This window comes from Somniosus microcephalus, unplaced genomic scaffold (assembly GCF_052327205.1).
Source record: "Somniosus microcephalus isolate GS21.2 unplaced genomic scaffold, FLI_Smic_1.0 unresolved_chr2, whole genome shotgun sequence".
NCBI lineage: Eukaryota > Metazoa > Chordata > Chondrichthyes > Squaliformes > Somniosidae > Somniosus > Somniosus microcephalus.
In genome coordinates, this window is record NW_028225180.1 from 86,441,552 (window position 1) to 86,459,361 (window position 17,810).

At 55.9% G+C, this 17,810-nt stretch overlaps 1 protein-coding gene across 3 annotated transcripts in view; it reads left to right on the top strand.

The window, feature by feature from the left end:
* Positions 1–17,810, top strand: part of dpp3 (dipeptidyl-peptidase 3) — a 63,057-nt gene that overhangs the window by 27,063 nt on the left and 18,184 nt on the right. For all 3 annotated transcript variants that reach the window (XM_085976281.1, XM_085976282.1, XM_085976279.1), the window contains exons 6-14: positions 178–271; positions 2,415–2,545; positions 5,890–6,020; positions 6,583–6,641; positions 7,896–8,090; positions 9,611–9,723; positions 10,922–11,014; positions 13,411–13,470; positions 15,653–15,777. In XM_085976281.1, coding sequence (XP_085832407.1) covers positions 178–271; positions 2,415–2,545; positions 5,890–6,020; positions 6,583–6,641; positions 7,896–8,090; positions 9,611–9,723; positions 10,922–11,014; positions 13,411–13,470; positions 15,653–15,777 — 1,001 coding nt within the window. The remainder of the gene's footprint in view (positions 1–177; positions 272–2,414; positions 2,546–5,889; positions 6,021–6,582; positions 6,642–7,895; positions 8,091–9,610; positions 9,724–10,921; positions 11,015–13,410; positions 13,471–15,652; positions 15,778–17,810) is intronic.

Consider the following 17,810-nt stretch of genomic DNA (forward strand, 5'->3'; position numbering starts at 1 on the left):
CGGGTCTGCGCTGGCTCTTTCGAAGAGCAATCCAGTCGGTCCTCATAGCCCAGCAATTTTTTCTCCTTCAAGTATTTACCCAATTCCCTCTTGAAGGCGAAGGTGGGGTCGATTCTAAATCACAAATATAAAGTTTTTATTGAATGTTTTGTTGTGTTTCCCCCCCCAACCCCGCAGGGTATCAGCGCGTACAACACCCGTTTGTTTAAAACGGGGGGAGAAGATGGAAACTCCCTCTACGAGGTCAGGCTTGCCTCTGTGATTAAGGATGGTAAGTGTTTAAGATGTCGTCGCGTCCATCGTCAGCCCCGGTGACCTGGCCTCTTCCTTCCCTTGTGTTGTGTCTTGTAGCCGCTTCATACCCGCACCAGTACGGTGGTCGATGTAACATAACAGAGCTGTACTGGGCTTACTAAGTGTTAAATTACCCGTAACCAGTTCACCGTACCAGTGTGTGAATCTGTCCCCTCAAACTGCTCCCAGCACTAGTGACAGACCTGTACCCACCAGTACTGTACCCCAGTGTTAGTGACAGACCTGTACCCACCAGTACTGTACCCCAGTGTTATACAGTGACAGACCTGTACCCACCAGTACTGTACCCCAGTGTTAGTGACAGACCTGTACCCACCAGTACTGTACCCCAGTGTTATACAGTGACAGACCTGTACCCACCAGTACTGTACCCCAGTGTTATACAGTGACAGACCTGTACCCACCAGTACTGTACCCCAGTGTTATACAGCGACAGACCTGTACCCCAGTGTTATACAGTGACAGACCTGTACCCACCAGTACTGTACCCCAGTGTTATACAGTGACAGACCTGTACCCACCAGTACTGTACCCCAGTGTTAGTGACAGACCTGTACCCACCAGTACTGTACCCCAGTGTTATACAGTGACAGACCTGTACCCACCAGTACTGTACCCCAGTGTTATACAGTGACAGACCTGTACCCACCAGTACTGTACCCCAGTGTTATACAGCGACAGACCTGTACCCACCAGTGCTGTACCCCTGTGTTATACAGTGACAGACCTGTACCCACCAGTACTGTACCCCAGTGTTATACAGTGACAGACCTGTACCCACCAGTACTGTACCCCAGTGTTATACAGTGACAGACCTGTACCCACCAGTACTGTACCCCAGTGTTATACAGTGACAGACCTGTACCCACCAGTACTGTACCCCAGTGTTAGTGACAGACCTGTACCCACCAGTACTGTACCCCAGTGTTAGTGACAGACCTGTACCCACCAGTACTGTACCCGAGTGTTATACAGTGACAGACCTGTACCCACCAGTACTGTACCCTAGTGTTATACAGTGACAGACCTGTACCCACCAGTACTGTACCCCAGTGTTAGTGACAGACCTGTACCCACCAGTACTGTACCCCAGTGTTAGTGACAGACCTGTACCCACCAGTGCTGTACCCCAGTGTTATTCAGTGACAGACCTGTACCCACCAGTACTGTACCCCAGTGTTATACAGCGACAGACCTGTACCCACCAGTACTGTACCCCAGTGTTATACAGCGACAGACCTGTACCCACCAGTACTGTACCCCAGTGTTATACAGGGAGAGACCTGTACCCACCAGTACTGTACCCCAGTGTTATACAGTGACAGACCTGTACCCACCAGTACTGTACCCCAGTGTTATACAGTGACAGACCTGTACCCCAGTGTTATACAGGGAGAGACTTGTACCCACCAGTACTGTACCCCAGTGTTAGTGACAGACCTGTACCCACCAGTACTGTACCCCAGTGTTAGTGACAGACCTGTACCCACCAGTGCTGTACCCCAGTGTTATACAGTGACAGACCTGTACCCACCAGTGCTGTACCCCAGTGTTATACAGTGACAGACCTGTACCCACCAGTACTGTACCCCAGTGTTATACAGCGACAGACCTGTACCCACCAGTACTGTACCCCAGTGTTATACAGTGACAGACCTGTACCCACCAGTACTGTACCCCAGTGTTATACAGTGACAGACCTGTACCCACCAGTACTGTACCCGTGTTGTAGTGACAGACCTGTACCCACCAGTACTGTACCCCAGTGTTATACAGTGACAGACCTGTACCCACCAGTACTGTACCCCAGTGTTATACAGTGACAGATCTGTACCCACCAGTACTGTACCCCAGTGTTATACAGTGACAGACCTGTACCCACCAGTACTGTACCCCAGTGTTATACAGTGACAGACCTGTACCCACCAGTACTGTACCCCAGTGTTATACAGTGACAGACCTGTACCCATCAGTACTGTACCCCAGTGTTATACAGTGACAGACCTGTACCCACCAGTACTGTACCCCAGTGTTATACAGTGACAGACTAATACCCACCAGCCATGTAGGTAATTGGTTTGATCTGCCCTCTCTTACAGATGCACCATCGCAGGGAGAATCCGACAACAAGTGCGGCATTTATGAGTTTGATGGAGCGAAATTCAAAGTGGTCCGAGGCGATTACTCCCCGCTTATGAAAAAAGTCGTGGAAAATCTGGAGAAAGCCAAGGTAGGCTGGATGATGAGAAAATGCTGGCAACACTCTGCAGGTCAGGCAGCATCTGCAGAGAGAGAAAAATAGAGTTAACGTTTCAGGCCGATGACCTTTCGTCAGAACTGGATGGAACGTTTAACTCCGTTTCTCTCTCCGCAGAGGCTGTCTGACCTGCTGGGCATTTCCAGCATCTTCTGTTTCTATTTCAGAGTGCCCGTGTCCGCAGTGTTTTCCTTTTGTAGGCTCGTCTCCTTCCTCTCCGCGTCACGCCTGCAGCCGGGGGCCTGGGCTGGAAATCTGCTGCCCGTGGCCTCTTACAAGCCGCCAGGGAGTACCAGCGTGGCTCGGTGCGAAGCACGAGTCTCTGGGACAGAAGGCAGCCGGTTCAACTCTACACCGGCACTTGAGCCCATGATCCAGACTGACGCTCTCCCAGTGCAGTACCCAGGGAGTGCTGCACTGTCCTTGGCACGGAACGGTTACCCCGAGGCCTCGTCTACCTGTTCAGCTGCATGCTGAAGATTGTGGGTTTTCCTTTTTTTTTCTTCCCATCGCGTTCTGGTTGCTGGTCATACTTCTGCCCGCGTGAACGCCCATCGTTTCTACCACCCTGCCCAAACTCTGCCTCTGCCCCGTGTCCTAACTCACTCCCAGTCCCGTTCACCCATCACCCCCTGTGCTCACTGCCCCGTGTCCTAACTCACACCCAGTCCCGTTCACCCATCACCCCCTGTGCTCACTGCCCCGTGTCCTAACTCGCACCCAGTCCCGTTCACCCATCACCCCCTGTGCTCACTGCCCCGTGTCCTAACTCACACCCAGTCCCGTTCACCCATCACCCACTGTGCTCACTGCCCCGTGTCCTAACTCACACCCAGTCCCGTTCACCCATCACCCCCTGTGCTCGCTGCCCCGTGTCCTAACTCGCACCCAGTCCCGTTCACCCATCACCCCTTGTGCTCGCTGACCTACATTGGCTCCCGGTCCAGCAACGCCATGATTTTAAAATTCTCCATCCTGGTGTTCAAATCCCTCCGTGGCCTCCTCGCCCCCTCCCTGTCTCTGTAACCTCCTCCAGCCCCTACAACCCTCCCTATCACTGTAACCTCCTCCAGCCCCTACAACCCTCCCTGTCTCTGTAACCTCCTCCAGCCCCTACAACCCTCCCTATCTCTGTAACCTCCTCCAGCCCCTACAACCCTCCCTATCTCTGTAACCTCCTCCAGCCCCTACAACCCTCCCTATCTCTGTAACCTCCTCCAGCCCCACAATCCTCCCTATCTCTGTAACCTCCTCCAGCCCTACAACCCTCCCTATCTGTGTAACCTCCTCCAGCCCCACAACCCTCCTTATCTCTGTAACCTCCTCCAGCCCTACAACCCTCTCTACCTCTGTAACCTCCTCCAGCCCTACAACCCTCCCTATCTCTGTAACCTCTTCCAGCCCCCTACAACTCTCCCTATCTCTGTAACCCCCTACAACCCTCTCTACCTCTGTAACCTCCTCCAGCCACTACAACCCTCCCTATCTCTGTAACCTCCTCCAGCCCCTACAACCCTCCCTATCTCTGTAACCTCCTCCAGCCCTACAACCCTCCCTATCCCTGTAACCCCCTACAACCTCCCCTATCTCTGTAACTCCTCCAGCCCCTACAACCCTCCCTATCTCTAACCTCCTCCAGCCCCTACAACCCTCCCTATCTCTGTAACCTCCTCCAGCCCTACAACCCTCCATTCCCTGTAACCTCCTCCAGCCCCTACACCCCTCCCTATCTCTGTAACCTCCTCCAGCCCCTGCAACCCTCCCTATCTCTGTAACCTCCTCCAGCCCCTGCAACCCTCCCTATCTCTGTAACCTCCTCCAGCCCCTGCAACCCTCCCTATCTCTGTAACCTCCTCCAGCCCCTACAACCCTCCCTATCTCTGTAACCCCCTACAACCTCCCCTATCTCTGTAACTCCTCCAGCCCCTACAACCCTCCCTATCTCTAACCTCCTCCAGCCCCTACAACCCTCCCTATCTCTGTAACCTCCTCCAGCCCTACAACCCTCCATTCCCTGTAACCTCCTCCAGCCCCTACACCCCTCCCTATCTCTGTAACCTCCTCCAGCCCCTACAACCCTCCCTATCTCTGTAACCTCCTCCAGCCCTACAACCCTCCATTCCCTGTAACCTCCTCCAGCCCCTACAACCCTCCCTATCTCTGTAACCTCCTCCAGCCCCTACAACCCTCCCTATCTCTGTAACCTCCTCCAGCCCCTACAACCCTCCCTATCTCTGTAACCTCCTCCAGCCCTACAACCCTCCCTATCTCTGTAACCTCCTCCAGCCCTACAACCCTCCCTATCTCTGTAACCTCCTCCAGCCCTACAACCCTCCCTATCTCTGTAACCTCCTCCAGCCCCTAAAACCCTCCCAGATCTCAGCGCTCCTCCAATTCTGGTCTCTTGCTCATCCTCCGATTTCCATCGCTCCACCGTTGGCAGCCGTGCCTTCAGCCGCCTGGGCCCCGAGCTCTGGAATTCCCTCCCTAAACCTCTCCACCTCTATCTCCTCCTTTAAGACGCTCCTTAAAACCGTCCTCTTTAACCGAGCTTTTGGTCGCCTGTCCTCGTATCTCCTCATGTGGCTCGGGGTCAGATTTTGTCTGTAAGATGGAGCATTGACCTCCACCGTCCGCGGCCTCTTGCATTGTTTCATGGAAGCTCAGCGTAAACTCGAGGAACAGCACCTCATCTTCCGATTAGGCACTTTACAGCCTTCCGGTCTCAATATTGAGTTCAACAATTTCAGATCATAACCTCGGCCCCGATTATATTTTTATATTTTTTATCCACACTTTTGGTTTGTGCCTTTTCCTTTCCCTCTCTCCCACATGGCAGCTGTCTCTCACTCTGTCAGCGCATTTCACACTGCATCCAGAGCCAGTCTGTCTCTTTACCTGTCCTATTACCATCTCGTCTCACCTTGAATATCTCTTAATGTCTCTTCTTTCATCCCCTCCCCCATTTCCCAGCCCCCAAACTGCCTTTTAATCTGTTTCATTTCCTGTGTTTTTTCAGTTCTGACGAAGGGTTTCGACCCGAAACCTTGACTCTGTTTCCCTCTCCACGGATGTTGCCCTGGCCCGCTGAGTTTTTCCAGCGTTCTCTGTTGTTATGTCGAATTTTGTCTGATTTGCGTTCCTGTGATGTTTTACTGCATTAAAGACGCTGTATAAGTTGTTGCTGCCCGTCCAGCCAGCCCAGGTGTTTTCTTGCGATGTTACTGCGATCGGGACATCGTCAAACACCTCTGCCCTGATGGGGAGGGTTTCGGTAGCCGCTGATCGCCTGACGTTGCGGCCTCTTTCCTCGACAGAGCCACGCAGCTACTCCCAACGTGGTGAAGATGCTGGAGAACTACATCAGAAGCTTCAGCACCGGCTCGATTGAAGCTCACAAGGAGGGGTCCAAGCACTGGATCCAGGACACCGGGCCCATCGTGGAGAGGTGAGGCGTGCCGCCCGCTTGCGCTGGGTGCATTTCCCCGCAGCGCCCGCTCTGGTACCTCGTCCGCTCGACGGCGTTGGCAAGTTCTTCGACCCGGGGAAGTGGGGTGGGGGGCATGCACCTTTGGAGCAAGACACTGATGGATAGTAACCAGGTGCAGGAACCCCATCAATATCCCTGCGGCGCCGATGGTACAGCGAGGGGGGGGTGGGGAGAGGGAGGGGCTGAGACGGGGTAAATTGTACAGGGGGAGAGGAAGTTGGATTAGAGAGGGTAAATGGTACAGGGAGAAGCGAGGGGCCGAGAGGGGGAGGTGGTAGAGAGAGGCGGGGCCGAGAGAGGGAGAAGCGAGGGGCCGAGAGAGGGGAGATGGTACAGGGGGAGAGGGAGGGGGCGAGAGAGGGGAGATGGTACAGGGGGAGAGGGAGGGGGCGAGAGAGGGAGATGGTACAGGGGGAGAGAGAGGGGACTAGACCGGGAAGATATGACGGGTGGGGAGGTGGGACGGAGCTATGGAGGGACGCAGACCATTTGAACTAATGTTTACTTTTTGGTTCCACAGTTACATCGGGTTTATTGAAAGTTATCGAGACCCGTATGGATCCAGAGGGGAGTTTGAAGGTACCAGAAAAAGATCGATGGGTTATATTTCATCGTTGGCCGACGTGTTTATAGCTCATGTCCCGGCGGACAATCCTTTTCTAGCTGTCAAACGAGAATAGGGTCATGGGAGAAGTGGTTTGAATAAGATGTACTCCCCCTCACCCTTGTACCTTGTTAGCATTAGCTCAGTGGGTGGCACTCACCTCCTGGGTCAGATAGTTGTGGGTTTTAGCCCCACTCCAGAGATGCGAGCTCCATAATCTAGTGAAGGGCGGGTGCAGTACTGAGGGAGCGCCGCACTGTCGGAGGGGCAGTACTGAGGAAGTGCCGCACTGTCGGAGGGGTGGTACTGATGGAGTGCTGCACTGTCGGAGGGGCAGTACTGAGGAAGTGCCGCACTGTCAGAGGGGCAGTACTGAGGGAGTGCCGCACTGTCGGAGGGGCAGCACTGAGGGAGCGCCGCACTGTCGGAGGGGCAGTACTGAGGGAGCGCTGCACTGTCGATGGGGCAGTACTGAGGGAGCGCTGCACTGTCGGAGGGGCAGTACTGAGGGGGAGCTGCACTGTCGGAGGGGCAGTACTGAGGGGGAGCTGCACTGTCGGAGGGGCAGTACTAAGAGAGCGTTGCACTGTCGGAGGGGCAGTACTAAGAGAGCGTCGCACTGTCGGAGGGGCAGTACTGAGGGAGCGTCGCACTGTCAGAGGGGCAGTACTGAGGGTGCACCGCACTGTCGGAGGTGCCGTCTTTCAGATGAGATGTTAAACCGAGGCCCCGTCTGCTCTCTCGGGTGGACGTATAAATTCCCACGGCCACTATTGGAAGAAGAGCAGGGGGAGTTCTCCCCGGTGTCCTGGGGCCAATATTTATCCCTCAACCAACATCACTGATGCAGATGATCTGGTGATTATCACATTGCTGTTTGTGGGAGCTTGCTGTGCGCAAATTGGCTGCTGCGTTTCCTACATTACAACAGTGACCACACTTCAAAAAGTACTTCATTGGCCGTAAAGCGTTTGTGACGTGCAAATGTAAGTCTATCCAGGCCTGTGCGTGAACACGGGCCAATCAGTCGCGGTAATGGCGGGTGTCGTGTGCTCGTGAAGGCGTACCACAGCTAGAGTCCGCACCCCGGGGATTGGGGGGAAGTGGGGACAATATGAACTAGTTCCTCCTTATTTCGGAGACGCTCGCTGTTTAATGCAGACCAGTGCATTGCTTGTTCGCGGTTTAACCGGATCTGGGGTTTTTTTCCCCGCCCAACCCGTCTCCAGGTTTCGTAGCTGTGGTCAACAAGGACATGAGCGCCAAGTTTGCCCAGCTGGTGGCCTCGGCGGAGCAGCTGCTACCACAGCTTCCCTGGCCCAAGGAGTTTGAGAAGGACCGCTTCCTGAAACCTGACTTCACCTCACTCGATGTGCTGACGTTCGCGGGCAGTGGGATTCCAGCTGGCATCAACATCCCAAACTGTAAGAAGGCACAGGCTGCCCGTTATTCCTCCCTCGCGCTCTCCTTTTTCCTCCTAAAGTGACACTCGCTTGTGTAGGTGTCACCCTTGGCTCAGTGGGTAGCTCGTTCTCTCTCTCGTCTCTTGCGTTCGAAGATCATGGGTTCGAGCCCCCCCGCTCCAGAGACTCGAGCCCCATAATCCAGGCCGACACTCCCCTTTGCCAGTGCTGAGGGAGCGCCGCACTATCGGGGGGGGCAGTACTGAGGGAGCTCCGCACTGACGGAGGGGCAGTACTGAGGGAGTGCCGCACTGTCGGAGGGGCAGTACTGAGGGAGCGCTGCACTGTCAGAGGGGCAGTACTGAGGGAGTGCCGCACTGTCGGAGGGGCAGTACTGAGGGAGCGCCGCACTGTCGGAGGGGCAGTACTGAGGGAGCGCCGCACTGTCGGAGGGGCAGTACTGAGGGAGCGCCGCACTGTTGGAGGGACAATACTGAGGGAGCATTGCACTGTCGGACGGGCGGTACTGAGGGAGCGCTGGCCGCACTGTTGGAGGGACAGTACTGAGGGAGCATTGCACTGTTGGAGGGGCAGTACTGAGGGAGCATTGCACTGTCGGAGGGGCAGTACTGAGGGAGCATTGCACTGTCGGAGGGGCAGTACTGCGGGAGCGCTGCACTGTCGGGGGGCATTACTGAGGGAGCGCCGCAGTGTTGGAGGGGCAGTACTGAGGGAGCGCCGCACTGTCGGAGGGCCAGTACTGAGGGAGTGCCACACTGTCGGAGGGGCAGTACTGAGGGAGCGCCGCACTGTTGGAGGGACAATACTGAGGGAGCATTGCACTGTCGGACGGGCGGGTACTGAGGGAGCGCTGGCCGCACTGTTGGAGGGACAGTACTGAGGGAGCATTGCACTGTTGGAGGGGCAGTACTGAGGGAGCATTGCACTGTCGGAGGGGCAGTACTGAGGGAGCATTGCACTGTCGGAGGGGCAGTACTGCGGGAGCGCTGCACTGTCGGGGGGCATTACTGAGGGAGCGCCGCAGTGTTGGAGGGGCAGTACTGAGGGAGCGCCGCACTGTCGGAGGGCCAGTACTGAGGGAGTGCCGCACTGTCGGAGGGGCAGTACTGAGGGAGCGCCGCACTGTCGGAGGGGCAGTACTGAGGGAGCGTCGCACTGTTGGAGGGACAATACTGAGGGAGCATTGCACTGTCGGACGGGCGGTACTGAGGGAGCGCTGGCCGCACTGTTGGAGGGACAGTACTGAGGGAGCATTGCACTGTTGGAGGGGCAGTACTGAGGGAGCATTGCACTGTCGGAGGGGCAGTACTGAGGGAGCGCCGCACTGTCGGAGGGGCAGTACTGAGGGAGCGCCGCACTGTCGGAGGGGCAGTACTGAGGGAGCGCCGCACTGTCGGAGTGGCAGTACTGAGGGAGCGCCGCACTGTCGGAGGGGCAGTACTGAAGGAGCGCTGGCTGCACTGTCGGAGAGGTCATCTTTCGGATGAGTTTTAAACGGTGGCATCTTTTCAAACTTCCAGACGATGACATTCGGCAGACGGTGGGATTTAAAAACGTGTCGCTCGGTAACGTGTTGGCGGTGGCCTACTCGACTCAGAAGGAGAAACTGACCTTCCTGGAGGAGGAGGACAAGGTGCGTGTGTGTGTGCGCTAGTGGTTCATGCACAGTCAGCCGAGTGGGGTGTGCGCTGTGCTGTGTATGAGCAGGAGGAGGCCATCCAGCCGCTCGAGCCTCTTCCGCCATTCAATTGCTGATCTGTATCTTAACTCCATTTATCACCTTGGTTCCATATCCTTTAATACCCATGCTTAACAAAATTCTCTCCGAGTTTTGAAATTTTCAATTGACCTCCAGCCTCAACAGCTTTCTGGGGGAGAGAGTTCCAGATTTCCACCCCCCTTTGTGTGAAGAAGTGCTTCCTGACATCGCCCCTGAACGGCCTGGCTCTAATTTGAAGGTTCTGCCCCCTTGTTCTGGACTCCCCCCACCAGAGGAAATAGTTTCTCTCTCTCGACCCGATCGAATCTTTTAATCTTCTTAAACACCTCGATTAGATCACCCCTTAATCTTCTAAACTCCAGGGAATACAAGCCCAGTCTGTGCGACCCATCCTCGTAATTTAACCCTGAGGTGTCAGCCGTGCCTCTGGGTACCTCTCTCTCTCACACTTCTGAGTCAGAAGGTCGTGGGTTTGAGCCCCCACTCCAGAGACTTAAGCCCCATAATCCAGGCCATCACTCCCCTGGTGCCAGTACTGAGGGAGCGCTGCACTCTTGGAGGGGCAGTACTGAGGGAGCGCCGCACTGTCGGAGGGGCAGTACTGAGGGAGCGCCGCACTGTCGGAGGGGCAGTACTGAGGGAGCGCCGCACTGTCGGAGGGACAGTACTGAGGGAGCGCCGCACTGTCGGAGGGGCAGTACTGAGGGAGCGCCGCACTGTCGGAGGGGCAGTGCTGAGGGAGCGCTACACTGTAGGAGGGGCAGTGCTGAGGGAGCGCCGCACTGTCAGAGGGGCAGTACTGAGGGAGCGCCGCACTGTCAGAGGTGCCGTCTTTCGGATGAGACGTTAAACCGAGGCCCCGTCTGCCCTCTCAGGTGGACGTAAAAGATCCCACGGCCACTATTGGAAGAAGAGCAGGGGGAGTTCTCCCCAGTGTCCTGGGGCCAATATTTATCCCTCAACCAACATCACCAAAACAGATGATCTGGTCATTATCACATTGCTGTTTGTGGGATCTTGCTGTGCACAAATTGGCTGTTTTGGGACGTCCTGAGGTGGAGAAAGGCGCTGTAGAAATGTGAGTATTGATGGCGATCTCATTCTCCTGTAGGATTTGTACATTAAATGGAAAAGTCCGTCTTTCGAAGTCCAGGTCGGCCTGCACGAGCTGCTTGGTCACGGCAGCGGGAAGCTCTTCGTCCAGGTCTGTCATCGTCTTTATAAGAACACTAACGGGGAGCGTCGCCGGTTTGTGTTTCTGTGGCACCCACCCCACCACCACCCCTGCGGTCTGGGGGAGAGGTGGAACCAGGGATTCGCCTGTGCAAGGATTGGAATGATTCGAAGGGGGAATGCCCCACCTGGCGTACTGGGTGGTGGGGGGCGCTGTGGAAAGAGAGCTGCCCTACTTGGTACTTCCCAGGAAAGGGGAGAGGAGCCTTGCGTGGTGTTCCTCGGGGGGGAGAGAGGAGCCTCGTGTTCCTCGGGGGGAGAGAGGAGCCTCGTGTTCCTCTCGGGGGGAGAGAGGAGCCTCGTGTTCCTCGGGGGGAGAGAGGAGCCTCGTGTTCCTCGGGGGGAGAGAGGAGCCTCGTGTTCCTCGGGGGGAGAGAGGAGCCTCGTGTTCCTCGGGGGGAGAGAGGAGCCTCGTGTTCCTCGGGGGGGACAGAGGAGCCTCGTGTTCCTCGGGGGGGAGAGAGGAGCCTCGTGTTCCTCGGGGGGAGAGAGGAGCCTCGTGTTCCTCGGGGGGGAGAGAGGAGCCTCGTGTTCCTCGGGGGGAGAGAGGAGCCTCGTGTTCCTCGGGGGGAGAGAGGAGCCTCGTGTTCCTCGGGGGAGAGAGGAGCCTCGTGTTCCTCGGGGGGAGAGAGGAGCCTCGTGTTCCTCGGGGGGAGAGAGGAGCCTCGTGTTCCTCGGGGGGAGAGAGGAGCCTCGTGTTCCTCGGGGGGAGAGAGGAGCCTCGCGTTCCTCGGGGGGAGAGAGGAGCCTCGCGTGGTGTTCCTCGGGGGGAGAGAGGAGCCTCGCGTGGTGTTCCTCGGGGGGAGAGAGGAGCCTCGTGTTCCTCGGTGGGGTGGGGCGGGGAGAGAGGAGCCTCGTGTTCCTCGGGGGGAGAGAGGAGCCTCGTGTTCCTCGGGGAGGGGGGGGAGAGAGGAGCCTCGTGTTCCTCGGGGGGAGAGAGGAGCCTCGTGTTCCTCGGGGAGGGGGGGAGAGAGGAGCCTCGTGTTCCTCGGGGGGGAGAGAGGAGCCTCGTGTTCCTCGGGGGGGAGAGAGGAGCCCCGTGTTCCTCGGGGGGGAGAGAGGAGCCTCGTGTTCCTCGGGGGGGGAGAGAGGAGCCTCGTGTTCCTCGGGGGGAGAGAGGAGCCTCGTGTTCCTCGGTGGGGTGGGGCGGGGAGAGAGGAGCCTCGTGTTCCTCGGGGGGAGAGAGGAGCCTCGTGTTCCTCGGGGGGAGAGAGGAGCCTCGTGTTCCTCGGGGAGGGGGGGGAGAGAGGAGCCTCGTGTTCCTCGGGGGGAGAGAGGAGCCTCGTGTTCCTCGGGGAGGGGGGGAGAGAGGAGCCTCGTGTTCCTCGGGGGGGAGAGAGGAGCCTCGTGTTCCTCGGGGGGGAGAGAGGAGCCCCGTGTTCCTCGGGGGGGAGAGAGGAGCCTCGTGTTCCTCGGGGGGGAGAGAGGAGCCTCGTGTTCCTCGGGGGGAGAGAGGAGCCTCGTGTTCCTCGGGGGAGAGAGGAGCCTCGTGTTCCTCGGGGAGGGGGGAGAGAGGAGCCTCGTGTTCCTCGGGGGGGAGAGAGGAGCCTCGTGTTCCTCGGGGGGAGAGAGGAGCCTCGTGTTCCTCGGGGGGGAGAGGAGCCTCGTGTTCCTCGGGGAGGGGGGAGAGAGGAGCCTCGTGTTCCTCGGGGGGGGGCGGGGAGAGAGGAGCCTCGTGTTCCTCGGGGGGAGAGAGGAGCCTCGTGTTCTTCGGGGGGGACAGAGGAGCCTCGTGTTCCTCGGGGGGGGGGGGGGAGAGAGGAGCCTCGTGTTCCTCGGGGGGAGAGAGGAGCCTCGTGTTCCTCGGGGGGAGAGGAGCCTCGTGTTCCTCGGGGGGGGGGGGGAGAGAGGAGCCTCGTGTTCCTCGGGGGGAGAGGAGCCTCGGGGGGGGGGGAGGGGGGGCTGGCGCGGGGCGAGAGGAGCCTCGTGTTCCTCGGGGGCGAGAGAGGAGCCTCGTGTTTCTCGGTGGGGGGGAGAGAGGAGCCTCGTGTTCCTCGGGGGGAGAGGAGCCTCGTGTTCCTCGGGGGGGGGGGAGAGAGGAGCCTCGTGTTCCTCGGGGGGAGAGAGGAGCCTCGTGTTCCTCGGGGGGAGAGAGGAGCCTCGTGTTCCTCGGGGGGAGAGAGGAGCCTCGTGTTCCTCGGGGGGGACAGAGGAGCCTCGTGTTCCTCGGGGGGGACAGAGGAGCCTCGTGTTCCTCGGGGGGAGAGAGGAGCCTCGTGTTCCTCGGGGGGGACAGAGGAGCCTCGTGTTCCTCGGGGGGAGAGAGGAGCCTCGTGTTCCTCGGGGAGAGGAGCCTTTCCTGCTGCTCCTTGACACGGGTGACGGTGACACCCCGGGTATAACCGTCTTCTCTCCCTTTCCTTCCAGGATGACGCGGGAAAATTCAACTTTGAATCGAGTGTGGTGAATCCGGAGACGGGCGAGATGGTGAGTGCCGGGGAGCGGCAGGCGCACACCGGAATCCCCACTTCAACCTTCGCGATGAGACGTAGAATCGTACGGGGCAGACAGAGGCCATGCAGCCCATCGTGCCTGTGGAAAGACCGATCCAATTAGCCGCTCTCCTCTCCTCCCCCTCCGCTGATTCCCTAAAATATTTATCGCGCGGTTGCCGTGAAAACAATTGCCTGGCGTTTGGTCTCATCCTCCCAGAATGCCAGCCTCCTGCCTCCCCATACCTCCACTGGTTTAGATTACATTAAACGTACGGCACAGAAACAGGCCATTCGGCCCGACTGCTCCGTGCCGGTGTTTCTTCACCACACGGGCCTCCTCCCACCCTCTCTTCATCTCGCCCCATCAGCATCTCCTTCTATTCCTTTCTCCTTCATGTCCTTATTTAGATTCTCCTCAAACACATCGATACTATTCGCCTCAACCACTCCCTGTGGGAGCGAGTTCCACATTCTCACCACTCTCTGGGTAAAGAAGTTTCTCCTGAATTCCCTATTGGATTTATTAGTGACTGTCTTATATTGATGGCCTCTAGTTCTGGTCTCCCTCACACATGGAAACATCTTCTCTACGTCTACCCTATCGAATCCCTTCATAATCTTAAAGACCTCGATCAGGTCACCCCTCAGCCTTCTCTGTTCTAGAGAAAAGAGCCCCGGCCTGTTCAATCTTTCCTGATAGGTATAACCTCGCAGTTCTGGGATCATCCTTGTAAATCTATTTTCACCTTTTCCAGTGCCTCAATATCCTTTGTACAATGTGGAGGCTAGAACTGTGCACAGTAACTCCAAGTGTGGTCTAGCCAATGTTCGCTACCAGTTTAACATCACTTCAGTGCTTTTCAATACTATCCCTCTAGAAACGAACCCCCAATGATTTGGTTGCCTTTTCTTTTATGGCCTTGCTAACCTGCGTCGCTACTTTTAGTGACATGTGACAGGCGCCTCTTGCTGCTTGTGACCGTGTTTGTATTTCTGGTGGGTACCTCCGCTGCAGACTGAAATTGTGAGACTTTGTCCAGGGTTAATTGCTTCGGTTACACATCGAGTGCATCTGTGCTATTCACCTCAACCACTCCCTGTGGGAGCGAGTTCCGCATCCCTGCTTTCAGCAGAGCGACTGCTGATTGTAACAGTAGCATTGTGTCCGTGCTGTTCCAATCTTTAAAAACCTTCTCCAGACCCAGCTTTTCAATCGAGCTTCTAGCCACCCCTCTGATCTCCCTGTCCCGTCATGGTTCAATGTCCTATGCCTATATATTTTCTCCTCCCTCCTCTTGCCCCGGGGCCGATTTGAAAGGCTCTATTTCAGTGCATGTTGTCACCGAGTAAAATGGCTGTAGGCTCGGCGGGCGGGGGGAGATCACAGAAGGGCGAGAGCGACACTGTGCCAACTGTTCGGTCAGTCACTGCTCAATGGGTATCACTCTCTCTCGCCTCTGAGTCAGAAGGTCATGGGTTCGAGCCCACACTCCAGAGACTTGAGCACAAAAATCCAGGCCGACACTCCCCAACACTGAGGGAGCGTCGCACTGTCGGAGGGGCAGTACTGAGAGAGCGCCGCACTGTCGGAGGGGCAGTACTGAGGGAGCGCCGCACTGTCGGAGGGGCAGTACTGAGAGAGCGCCGCACTGTCGGAGGGGCAGTACTGAGGGAGCGCCGCACTGCCGGAGGTGCCGTCTTTCGGGTGAGACGTTAATCCGAGGCCCTGTCTGCCCTCTCAGGTGGATGTAAAAGATCCCACGGTTACTATTGGAAGAAGAGCAGGGGGAGTTCTCCCCGGTGACCTGGGGCCAATATTTATCCCTCAACCAACATCACTAAAACGATGATCTGGTGATGATCACATTGCTGTTTGTGGGAGCTTGCTGTGCGCAAATTGCCTGCCGCGTTTCCTACATTACAACAGTGACCACGCTTCAAAAAAAGTACTTAATTGGCTGTAAAAGCCCTTTGGGACGTGCTGAGGCTGTGAAGGGCGCGGGAGAAATTCGAGATCTTTTATCTTTCTTGCGCTGGTGAGGTCTGTTGTATAAACGGGCTGCTGCCTCCGCTGAAAGAAGAGGACTGGCCTGTGAGTCGGTTCAAGGCTGGCTCCTTTCTGGGATTCCGGTGGCGGTCGCTGAAATGAGTCCCGGTTTATTTTTCCCCCTTAGATTAAAAGCTGGTACAAACAAGGCGAGAGCTGGGACAGCAAGTTCTCCACCGTCGCCTCCACCTATGAGGAATGCCGGGCCGAGTGTGTGGGGATGTATCTCTGCCTCAACCGGGAGGTGTTGAAGTAAGTCCGACGTGCGCCACTGCTAAATCTCTTGTTGTGAAGAGGCTTCAAGGGGGATCTAATGTGGATAAATGTGAAGTTATCCACTTTGGTGGAATAAACAGAAAGGCAGAGTATTTCCTAAATGGTGAAAGACTGGGGAATGCAGATGCTCAAAGGGTCCTGGGTGTCCTTGTGCACCAGTCGCTGAAGGTAAGCATGCAGGTGCAGCAGGTGGTTAAGAAGGCAAATGGTATGTTGGCCTTCATAGCGAGAGGATTTGAGTACAGGAACAAGGATGTCTTGCTGCAGTTGTACAGGGCCTTGGTGAGACCACACCTTGAGTATTGTGTGCAGTTCTGGTCGCCTTATCTGAGGAAGGATGTTCTTGCCATGGAGGGAGTGCAGCGAAGATTCACCAGACTGATACCTAGGATGGCAGGAATGACGTATGAGGAGAGATTGGGTCGATTGGGCTTATACTCGCTGGAGTTTAGAAGAATGAGAGGGGATCTCATTGAAACTTATAAAATTCTAACAGGACTAGACAAACTAGATGCAGGAAGGATGTTCCCGATGGCGGGGGGAGTCCAGAACCAGGGGTCACAGTCTAAAGATAAGGGGTAAGCCATTTAGGACAGAGATGAGGAGGAATTTCTTCACCCAGAGAGTGGTGAACCTGTGGAATTCTCTACCACACAAGGCAGTTGAGGCCAATTCATTAAATATATTCAAGAAGGAGTTGGATATATTTCTTAAGGCTAAGGGGATCAAGGGATATGGGGAGAAAGCAGGGACAGGGCACTGAATTTGGATGATCATGATCTCATTGAATGGCGGAGCAGGCTCGAATGGCCGACTCCTGCTCCTATCTTCTATGTTTCTATGAATGTGCAGGTGCAGCAAGCCATTAGGAAGGCAAATGGTAAACTGACCTTCATTACAAGAGGATTTGAGTACAGGAGTAAAGAAGTCTTACTCCAATTATACAGGGCCTTGGTGAGACCACACCTGGAGTACCGTGTACAATTTTGATCGTCTTACCTAAGGAAGGATATACTAGCCATAGAGGGAGTGCAACAAAGGTTCACGAGATTGATTCCTGGGATGGCGGGACTGTCGTACGAGAAGAGATTGAGTAAACTAGGCCTGTATTCTCTTGAATTCAGAAGAATGAGAGGGGATCTGATTGAAGCATACAAAATTATTACAGGGCTTGATAGGGTGGACGCAGGGAGAATGTTTCCCTTGGCTGGGGAATCTAGAACCAGGGGCCACAGCCTCAGGATAAAGGGTAGGCCATTCAGGACTGAGATGAGAAGAAACTTCTTCACACAGAGGGCGGTGAATCTTTGGAATTCTCTACCCCAGAGGGCTGTGGAGGCTCAGTCATTGGGTATATTCAAAACAGAAGTCGATAGATTTCTGACTAGTAAGGGCATCGAGGGATATGGCGATAGGGCCGGTGAATGGAGTTGAGGCAGAAGATCAGCCATGATCTCATTGAATGGCGGAGCAGGCTCGAAGGGCTGACTCCTGCTCCTATTTGTTATGTACTTATGTTCTAAGTCTGATGTGCGCCACTGCTAAATCTCTTGTTGTCCTATCCCCACAGTGCTGGGTGCTGTGACCCAGGGGGAACACTGTCCTATCCCCACGGTACAGTGTGCTATGGAGTACTGTGAGCAGTTCTGGGCACCGCACCTTAGGAAGGATAGACTGGCGTTGGAGGGAGTCCAGCGTAGGTTTACCAGAATGATACCCGGACTCCTAGCGTTAAATTACGAGGAGAGATGACACAAACTAGGGTCGTATTCCCTGGAATTTAGATGGTTAAGGGTGATCTGATCGAAGTTTTCAGGATATTAAGGGGAACAGATAGGTAGATAGAGAGAAACTATTTCCGCTGTTTGGGGATTCTAGGACTAGGGGGCAGAGTCTAAAAATTAGAGCCAGACCTTTCAGGAGTGAAATGAGGAAACACTTCTACACACAAAGGGCGGGAGAAGTTTGGAACTCTCTTCCGCAAACGGCAATTGGTGCTGGGTCAATTG